Source organism: Trypanosoma conorhini, assembly GCF_003719485.1.
Source record: "Trypanosoma conorhini strain 025E chromosome Unknown Tco_14.4_contig_00031, whole genome shotgun sequence".
In the NCBI taxonomy this organism is placed as follows: domain Eukaryota; phylum Euglenozoa; class Kinetoplastea; order Trypanosomatida; family Trypanosomatidae; genus Trypanosoma; species Trypanosoma conorhini.
Genome location: NW_021704118.1, coordinates 23959 through 33475, shown reverse-complemented (window position 1 = coordinate 33475; position 9517 = coordinate 23959). Strand labels below are relative to the sequence as shown.

Sequence of the window (9517 nt, the reverse complement as noted above, 5' to 3'; positions counted from 1 at the left end):
CGCGACGAAGCATCTTCCTGGTGTTGCTGCTGTTTTAATCCGCCTTTTTCAACGCGTTTTCTTTTACTGCTGTTGTTGTTCGCTTGGCTATCCGCGAAATCCCCTATCCTGCAGCGACGACAACCACGTGAGGCACCGAGTAAACACGCGGAGCAGAAAAGAAAAAGAAAAAAACATAGATAGAGCGAGAGCAGTGAAACAGACGGAGGCGTCCGTCCGAAGCGGACACGCATGAAAACGAGGAATAAACCGCTCACAAACTGGATTCACCGTCAAGCAAGCACATGCACTTACACATACAGCAAATGCACACACACACACACACACACATACACATACACATACATATATGAAGAGGGAAACCCAACAATTTCATTCCTCTTCCTTCCCTGTTTTTTTTTTTTACTATCAGCGTCTCCTTGTATGGGCAAGGCCTTTGCCCCTTTGCCACGCAGCCGCAGGACCTCGTAACGGAGACCGCGACCTCCCTTCTGGAAGCGACAACTTCGCTTTGCTGCACTTCAAAACAGTTCCCAGGGCGGGAGCTAAAGTATGCTTACTAAGGGTTGGCAGCCGCCCCCTCCCGCTTGCGCCTTCAGCATTCCTCAACGCCACCGCGTTGTGCACTTCCACTCTCTCCAGCGCCTGCATTTGCTCCTGATGTTGGTTACACCGCCTTTTTGCTGCTTTGCTCGCGTCCTTTCCATAGAGTGACACCGCACGGGGGCTTCCGTGCAGCGGCGCCCTCGGCAATGCGTTACTTTCTGACGCCTGTCCCTCTGGCCCCAGCGCCAGAAAAGCAAGATGCGCGCTGACAAAGTCAACGATCGCCGGATCCTTCGGATCGAGCTGCTGGCAGGAGAGCACGTCACGCAACGCGTAGAGTGGCTCATTCATGTCAAAACGACAAAGCGCCCGATGGTAGTAGTAACGAGGCTCCTCCTCGCATGCTGCAATTGCCTGACTAAACTCCCTCTCCGCCTCCTCAAGTTTCCTCTGAGCGTGAAAAGTGGCTCCCCACACGTCATGTAAGTGGGCTATGCGCTGTTTGGCTCCGGGGTGCTTTGGGGAGATCCGCTCAACGCGAAGAAAGTCCTGCAAGGCGTTTTTATAATCCCCAAGCTTCGTATAGCAATCCCCGCGGGCAAGTAGCACTGGAATATTATCCGCATACCAAAGAAGGGAGGTTGAGTAGTACTCAACAGCGTTTTTGATACCGTCTTTGCCACCGTGGCCTGAACCGAGGCGGAAGAGGGTCTGCGTCATCAGTTCCACCGCGTCCTTGTGGCTACCGTCAGAGATTTTGATGCACCGAAACAGGTCTGGTACGGCTTTTTTGTCCAGTCCCTTACTAATGTAGTATTTGGCGCGCTCAAAGGAGAGGGCCGGGTCCTCTGGAAACACCGCCAGACAACGGGTGAGGCCCTGCACATCCGACTGGTCAATCGACCGCTGACGAAAAAGGGAGTAAGCCCCATCAAAGCTATGCTGCGCCAACAAGACCTGGGGATGTTGGCGATCTCTCAAAGGCACGCCCTCTAGCAGTGCCTGGGCATGCTGAAACGCCTGGCGTTGAGAGTAGAGGTGCACCAAAAGTGTACTGCTCTCGATATAAAAAAGGGGGTAGTCCCTCAAATGTCTCTCCAGTGCCTTTTCGGCCTCATCTGTGCGCTCAACTGCGATCAGGTAGGCACAACGGTGAAGCATCACCTGAGGGTGCTCAAGCAGCTCTAGGGACTCATCGGCAAAGCGAAGTGCCTGCACGTAGTCCTTCACGTTGAAGAGGACGATGCTCAGCGCGTCGAGAATGCCGGCAAGGCGAGTTTGTACCGCGGCGGCAAGGGCGCAATCTTCCCCGGCGGTGAAAGCACTACGCGCCTGAAGGAAAGTCGGTGGGGGTGTACCGCGCGATAACGAAGGTGGCCGAGTAATCGACTGCGTTCTCAACGAGAGCAGCTCGTCAGCGCTGTCCCTGCCCTGCTCCTCGCCTCCGTCAAAACCGGTAGGGCTCATGTTGCTCCTATCAAACGTAGGATATGCAAAAACCTTGTCTAGCGGCAGCGCGCTAAGAACGGAAGGTGTGGTGCTGTCCGTATCCTCTCGTGGGCGCAGCAGCCAGAGGGCTCGCCGGTACTGCTTAACAGCCCCCTTAAAGTCGCACAAGGAGACAAAGCACTCCGCAGCTGCAATGAAGGGCTGCGACTTCTGCGGCATGAAGAAAGACGCCTTGCCAAAGGCATTTATGGCCTCTCTGAGTCGTCCCTGCTGCAGCATAACGAGCCCCTGCTGGTAGCGCACTTCGCCCATCTCGGCGGAGCTTACCAACTCCTTCCGCTTGCTCTTCTTCTCACATCTGCTCATTTCAAACAGTCACGCACAGGTCACAGAAATACGTTATAATCGTTATTTAGCTGGGGGGTGAAGACGTGCACCGGATTGCGCTTTGAATACACGAGGCGGCAACGTCGCCAGTGCTAAAAAAAGAAGAAAGAAAAAAAGAAGGGGATCAAACGCACAAAGAGGAGGAGGGGATGATGATCAACCCAGCAAAGACATCAGGCATTTTCACAGTGAGCGGACACATTCACCCGCAGCACCGACACTACATAAATGTGCCGCAGGGGAAAACAACAACAAGAGCGACGGGAGGAATGGGAGAACGCCACCCTTTCCCACTTTTACTCGGTTAGACGGAGACCCAAAATCTTTTATTTATTTTGAGTTCTTTCCCCTCCACTTAAAAAAAAACGGGCCACGTGAATACTTGTCACTGAAGTCTAGCATCTGTTATCGCTCGTTGCACAACAACCCTCACGCCATCCTCTGCCGCTGCCACCGCTGTCACCCAAGCACCCCACCAAGTAGTCACATATATATATATATATATAGATATAGTGCGCCTTGGCCACCTGCGTCCCCCTCCCACGCCTTTGCAGAGGCAGATCCACAGGGGAAGCAAGAGAGAAGTAAAAAAGATCCCTTTTAACGCAAAAGTAGGTCATTAATGTTGGCACAGCGTGTCACTTCCTTCCCCGCGGTTTCTTCCTTTCCTTCACGGCGTTCGTTGACAACTTAGCCTTCACCTGCGGCTTCACCGCCTTGCCCTCGGCACGGTGCTTTTTGGCCGGTGCTGTGGCTTCCTCCTCCCTCACCACCGCTTCAGCCTCCGTCCCCTGCTGCTTGTGCGGCACTTGACGCCCCCGCTTCACCCCTCGGGGCGGCTTGTCGTCGGGCTCAGCCACAGTGGCAGCAACCGGGAGAGATTTCGACCCAGCAGACCTTTCCTTTGCAGAGGTCGCGGTGGACACCGCGACTTCGGCGTCTCTCGTCTTCTTTCGTCGTTCAGTCAGTAATACGGGTCTGTAGAGGACCTGCGTGTTTAGCTCGTAGCGATAGCAACACGCCGCGTTACTTGTAATGGGGGACCCGTAAGAAGTTTCCTTCGCAATGCCTTCATCCGGGCAGTGCAGTTTGGCATGACGTGGCCACTCCATATCATGGGGCCCAACATGCCCCGCAATGGGCACTTGTGTGGCCAACGTTTTAGGGATACGGATCATGCCTTTTTTGCCGTCCTTGCCCGCAAGCAGCGGCTCCAGCGCCCGATGCAGTGGGCTTGACTCATGACAGAAAAGAAGTGTAAAACCATAATCCGGCTCCAGCTGCACAAGCTTCTGACAGGCGGAGTGCAGCTGATGAGAATTAATAAATGGAAGCCGCAACACTCCTTGGTAGGAGAAGTGGGCCTCGCTAAAGTCCACCTCAATCTTCTCCGGGTAAAAGACCCCAAGCACAGAGTCTGGGTCGTTGACCGCGTCGTGCAGCTCTTCTGGGAGGGCCTGTAAGCTAAGCCGAGGTAGAACTGCCAATAGCTGTAGTACCGGGTGCCTCGGTGTCCCCAAGTTCATTTTCACATCAACATTGCCCGTAAACTGCGCCAAATCCTGGAGAAGCGGGGCGTAGTGAAACGGGTAATACCAATCCCACGAGGGGCATCCTGTGGTGTAGTACCGCATCACCCACTGTGTCCCACGCAGGTACTCTGCACAGCAGCGCTGCACATTTTCCTCAAATGTCACCTTTTCTTCAGGATCCCAGCCAAATTTTCTTTCGTAGTATTTGTCGCGGTGATTATCGTCGACGTAAGAAAAACCCAACGATTCCTTGTCGGCAACAAGACGCGTACGCTCCTTGAGAATAGAGAGCAGGAGCCTGTGGACAGCATTACTTACCTCCTGCGCGTTGCTGCGATCCTTCTCAAGGGAGTTCAGCTGCTCCTCCAGCTCCTGTTCAAAACCCTTGACACGCTCCTCCACATTCGCCTTCGCCCGCACCTTTGCCCGCAGCACCCCACCGTATTCCCGCCTAAGCTTATCCATGTAGTCTTCCACGAAGCGGCGCAAAAATGTGGCCAAAGCGCCGAAATTTACCTCACCTCTGTCGGTTAGGTACGAGTGCTCCGTGAAGCCGCGCACGTAGTGGTCCAGTAGAAGTTCAATGCCTTTTGTTTTGATAGAAATGAGAGGCACATGAGGGAGGAAGTCATTCCCCACAAAAAAGCAGAGAAAAATAAAGTCGTCCAGCACTCTCTCAAAATCCATGTTGTCAATGCCGCTAAAGTCCTCCTTTAAGCGCAGGCGATACTTGTAGAGACTAAAGTAGCAGAAGCGATTGTGATCCGGCTGAAACGTTTCCGTGAGCTGGTTTCGCAAAATAGTCACATGCTCTTCATGAGTGGAGAGTCCCAGACAGATGAGGTCCGCATCCATTCCATGAATGACGTGAGAAGTCTGCGGGTTATAGCCAGGCTGAGCCCGGAGTCCTCGAATGTAGTGCATGATTTTGTGCTCCCCCTCACCAGGGACGTGCGCATCTGAAAAGATGACGGCAATGTGGCGCCAGGCCGGATCTTCATTCAGTTTCTTCATAATAAACCACTCGATGGCCAACCCGACGCGCTCCATGAAAGGCGTTGAGGGTGTGATAACGTTGTGGTCCCAGCGATTCCGTGTTTGCGGGGGCGGAAGTCCCTTCTTGACGACGTCCTCCGCGCACTGTGAGGAGAGCCCGTCGCTCTCAATGCGCTCCTCGGCGGCGCGAAAGCGTCGACTGCGCTGCTGATTCATCTTACTCTGCGGCGCAACACCGTCGATGCACAAGACAAGACACTTCCGCGGCCGAACTATTTTGTACAATAGGTCCACCTGCGCAAAGATGCGCGCAAACATCTCCTCCTCGCTCTCGGGCTCCGGCAGCGGGGCCGTGTCATGGCAGCACGGGTGAATGAGCCCGTTCATGTCGAGGTAAAAGTTGTCGAAGCGCCGCGTTGCACCGCCACGCTCAGGGGGTGGCTGGCCATCCTGCGCGGCCTTCACCACCGCCTCCGGAACGGCCTCCACGCACTCTCCGTACCAGCGCTGCAGCCACAGGTAGAAGCCGGCGATCCCCATCGCGTAAACTGCCCTTTCCCCTTCACGGCGCCCCCTCCCCTCCTGCGGACGCGCCACCACAGACTTCAAGTGCAAAACCTACGGGAAACGGCAGACCATTGGCATCGGCAACAGCACCAACGACGGCGCATACATGCGTGTTTGGAGTGCCCAGCCAAAAGCCCCAACCACGTCCCACCCAAGAAGGAAAAAAGAAAAAAAACATCACAGCAAGCAGAAGCGGAAAAATGAAATTAACAAAAAAATTAAGTGGGAGGAGGCAAAGAAGAAGAAAAAACCAACAAACAACAAACAGACCACAACAGCAGTGGTCGCCGCATTCCACCTCGTGAGAGTACAATACTGGGAGACACCACAAGCAAAAAACGCAAAGGAAAAATGTATACTTCCCCTCAGTTTGTTTGCATATATATATATATATATATACTGTGTATGTATGTGTGTGTGTGTGTGTGTGTGTGTGGTCCTCTGCCGATAACTGGTGCCCCTGCTCCAGAGGGCTCAATCTTGCCATGGTGGCCGGGAAAACGTCGTCGTACCCTTCAGAGGCGTGGCACGCCGCAGCGAAACTCCCCTGCTGGCGCTGCGACGATTGCATGCCTTGAAGGATGTCCCTTGCCGCCCCTCCGCACTCCAATCCATATTCCCACCCACCATTGCCGTCTCTGTCAGGTGCACCAATTCAAGACCCGTCTTGACCGGATCTTGAATGTACGCTTTCGCCTGTCGACGAATACAATCCTGCGCTCTGGCGACAACGAGGGCATTGGCCTGCTCCTGTGCATGCAAAGCCGCGCTGTGCTTCTTCGCTAATTTCTCAAAGTCGCTTCGACGCTGCAACAGTAATTCCTCGCGGTTCGTGGCAAGGCGCTTCTCTACAGCGGCTTGTCCCAACCGCAGACGCTCGGAAAGAGCTCGTAAACGGTCTTGCAATTTCTTTTCAATTTCCACCTCGAACTCTTGGAGTTCCTGCGCCTCGCGATGAGCAATCGCCTTCTGCGCCCGCTCTGCCTCCATGTACATTCGTTGCTGCACATATTTCTTTAAGTCATCACGAAGCCCCACCAACGCCTTGGAGGGACGTGGGCGGCGTTCCATGAGCTCCAGGCGAATGAGCTCGTCCTGCGACTGCATCTCCATGACGTGTTGACGCTCCAGTTCGCGTCGCAGCTGTCTCGCCTTCTCATCGTAGTCCCTCAATTTATTCTCCCACATATCGTGAAAGGTGAGAAGCTCCAGCCGCTGCTCCTCCAGCATCTGCCTCTTCCACCCCACGTTTACCTTGCGCGCCTCGATTTCAATTTTTTTCACATACCGGAGGTTGACTTCACGCATTCGATCCAGACACGCCTGCGCCTTGCGAAATTCACCGCGCTGCTCGCACTCCTGACGCAGCGCGTCAAGTTGCACCAGGTAGCTCCGGATTTCATCGTCCTCCTGGCGGCGTTTTGCCGCCTTGGCGTCCATCGGCCAGGAGGCGCCCATGGGAACTGGAAGCGTCTCATCCGGGTGGGTTGGGGCTATGGGCGAGGCGGCTGGCAAGGCACTGGAAGACGCCGTCATGTCGCCTCCCGCCCCAGTGCGGCCGTGCAGAAACACCCAAACGTGCGTGCGTGTCCCCCCGCACCTTCTGGCTGCTTGGATTATAGAAAACAAATGCGAGTGGCACAAAAAAACAACAACAACGAAGACGCTCCATCGCAGAGCTGAAATGCATAAACCATGAACAGCAGGGGCATTCATGTTCAGCCCAGCAGTGGCGTCTCCTCTCTCTCTCTCTCTCTCCCTCTCTCTTTTTCTTTGCTACTTCACATTTCCAGCTAGCCCGCTCTATTCGGAGCCTCGTTTACAAGATACATGCAGTGAACAGAAGGGTCACCCCTCCCGCCACTGGACGCCTTCATTGCTGTTTCCCTTGTTGCTTTACAACAGATAGACGCCGTCACGAAAGCGACCCTCAAAGATGGTCCCATCGGGGTAACTAAGACGCCCTTTCCCGTGCGGCTTGCCAGAACGCAGGTCGCCCTCGTACACACTGCCATCTACGAAGCACACCATCCCCTGCACATCCAAGCGCTCCCCCTCGGCCCACTCCCCCACCAAGACCTCACCGCGGGCGTCGGTGTACGACCCGTGGCCATGCGGCTTGTCATCAAGCCAGTCGCCGACGTAAACGGACCCGTCCGCGTAGTTCTGCTTGCCCTTCCCACAACGACGCCCATTTTCCCATTCCCCTTCGTATGTGTCACCGTCGCGGTATTTGTAGAGAACCTGCCCGTCTTGAGGAACCCCGTGGTGCCACACCAGGCGCGCAACGTCGCCGTTAGGAAGCATGGAGACGCCGACACCTTGCCGCTCACCATCGCACCATGTCCCTTCGTAGATATCCGTCTCCGATCGAGCCGTGCCAACGCTTTGTAACTTGCCAAGCAGGAAAAGGCCTTCATACATGGTTCCCTTCTTTGAATCAAAGCTGATACCGGAGCCAACGCGAGCGTCATCCTTCCAGGTGCCTCGGTACATAGAGCCTCTACGACCCAGGTGTAACCCGTGTCCACAACGCACATCGTTTTTAAACTCCCCTTGATAGATGCCTTCATCAGACTCCTGGGTACCAATGCCGTGTCTCTTACCCTCCTTCCATTCACCTTCGTAGACCCGGTTTCCATGCAATTGAACCAACCTACCAAAGCCGTGCCTTTTATCATTTTTCCAGCCCCCCTCGTAGACATCGTCATTGGGATACGTGCATCGCCCTTGCCCCTCACGGAGGTATGCTTTATCGTCCCAGTCCCCGACATACACTTCCCCATTGGGAAAGGTAAAAGTGCCACCTCTGCGTACATCGTCCTCCCAGACGGCGACACACACTACACCGTTGATAAAGGTCAACGCTCCACTTCCGGTACGCTTATCCATCTCCCAGGTCCCCTCAAAAGAGTTTCCAGGCGCATCGATGTAGCGTCCCTTGCCATGACGACAGTCGTGGCTCCACGCACCAATGTAAGAGGACCCATCGGGGTAGTGTGCCGTCACAGTTGAGCTTAGCGTGTCGTCGTTCCAAGTGCCAAGAAGTACCACTCCGTTTGTGTAGGTAAATACACCCTCACCAGACCGCATGTCCTCCTTCCACCCACCGTGGTACTGTGTTCCGTCAGGGTAAAGGGCACTCCCAACTCCGTCCCTTTTATCGTTCAACCACCCGCCTTCGTAGCGATATCCATCGCGTGTGCATATCACGCCCTCGCCTTCTCGTTTACCGCCCTTCCACATGCCCCAATAGGCCCTGTCAGTCCACTGATACACCCCCAGACCCTCCTTCTTCCCATAAACCCAATCCCCTTCGTAGACCTCTAGTGTAGGGGCAGGTAGCTGAACAATAGACCAACCCACATCCTTGCGTCTAATGTCTAGTTTGGCGTCCTCCAGCAGTGGCGTGGCGTCCACCTGCCAGGTGGAGGAGTCACTCTGCTGCCGCAGGCTCCTTCCACTCCACTTCAATGTCCCCAACCCCATCAGTTCGGGGGACACACCGTAAATGCATCGTCCACGACCGTGGTACGAGAAACCAGACCACATCCCGTAGTACAAAGCAGAATTCGCACTCGAATACCACTCACCCTCATACTGCTCCTGCAGCGTTAACTTGAGGCGAATAAAACTATTTCCACTTTTCTCTACATAACGTATCGCAAGGTAAAACACCCCCACGTGGTAAGAGGGATCCGCGGGTAATATGGTGACTGTCTTACTTTGCTCAGGGGAGAGGCACTTCCAGACGGCAGTGTAGTTGTTCGGCCGGGGATCGGTCGGACTGAGTAACAGCACGCAACGCGCGGCACTGTTAAACTCCTGAAACTCAATCGTCACCTGACACGGAGTCTCTACGTTAATGCAAAAAAAGAGCGCCGGATCGGTCGCCCCGATTCTAACATCACACAACTCAGTGTCGGGAATCAGGGGGACAGGAATTTTGTCCTCAGTGAGAGTTAACATGCCTCGATTCGCCGGATTCACCAGAGGCGATGCCCCCACCCCCGCTTTTTTTCTTCTGTTGTTATGTGTGT

The 9517-nt window shown here is 54.6% G+C and overlaps 4 protein-coding genes across 4 annotated transcripts, besides 7 other annotated features; all 4 read right to left on the bottom strand.

Moving 5' to 3' along the window:
* Positions 1-308: 308 nt before the first annotated feature.
* Positions 309-342: a microsatellite.
* Positions 343-408: 66 nt separating this feature from the next.
* On the bottom strand, positions 409-2361 carry Tco025E_01073 (tetratricopeptide repeat protein 16; the record flags this gene model as incomplete). Its single annotated transcript, XM_029368011.1, has 1 exon — positions 409-2361. The coding sequence occupies one exon, from the start codon at positions 2359-2361 to the stop codon at positions 409-411; it is 1953 nt and encodes a 650-aa protein (XP_029231881.1).
* A 508-nt stretch (positions 2362-2869) lies between these two features.
* Positions 2870-2894: a microsatellite.
* A 126-nt stretch (positions 2895-3020) lies between these two features.
* On the bottom strand, positions 3021-5450 carry Tco025E_01072 (putative exoribonuclease 2; the record flags this gene model as incomplete). Its single annotated transcript, XM_029368010.1, has 1 exon — positions 3021-5450. The coding sequence occupies one exon, from the start codon at positions 5448-5450 to the stop codon at positions 3021-3023; it is 2430 nt and encodes an 809-aa protein (XP_029231880.1).
* A 268-nt stretch (positions 5451-5718) lies between these two features.
* Positions 5719-5747: a microsatellite.
* A 108-nt stretch (positions 5748-5855) lies between these two features.
* Positions 5856-5876: a microsatellite.
* A 1-nt stretch (position 5877) lies between these two features.
* Positions 5878-5913: a microsatellite.
* A 38-nt stretch (positions 5914-5951) lies between these two features.
* On the bottom strand, positions 5952-7013 carry Tco025E_01071 (trichoplein, keratin filament binding protein; the record flags this gene model as incomplete). Its single annotated transcript, XM_029368009.1, has 1 exon — positions 5952-7013. One exon carries the CDS (start codon positions 7011-7013, stop codon positions 5952-5954), a length of 1062 nt encoding a protein of 353 aa, XP_029231879.1.
* Positions 7014-7212: 199 nt separating this feature from the next.
* Positions 7213-7250: a microsatellite.
* A 123-nt stretch (positions 7251-7373) lies between these two features.
* On the bottom strand, positions 7374-9446 carry Tco025E_01070 (uncharacterized protein; the record flags this gene model as incomplete). The annotated part of the gene is made up of 1 exon (XM_029368008.1): positions 7374-9446. The coding sequence occupies one exon, from the start codon at positions 9444-9446 to the stop codon at positions 7374-7376; it is 2073 nt and encodes a 690-aa protein (XP_029231878.1).
* A 64-nt stretch (positions 9447-9510) lies between these two features.
* Positions 9511-9517: part of a microsatellite that runs on past the window's edge.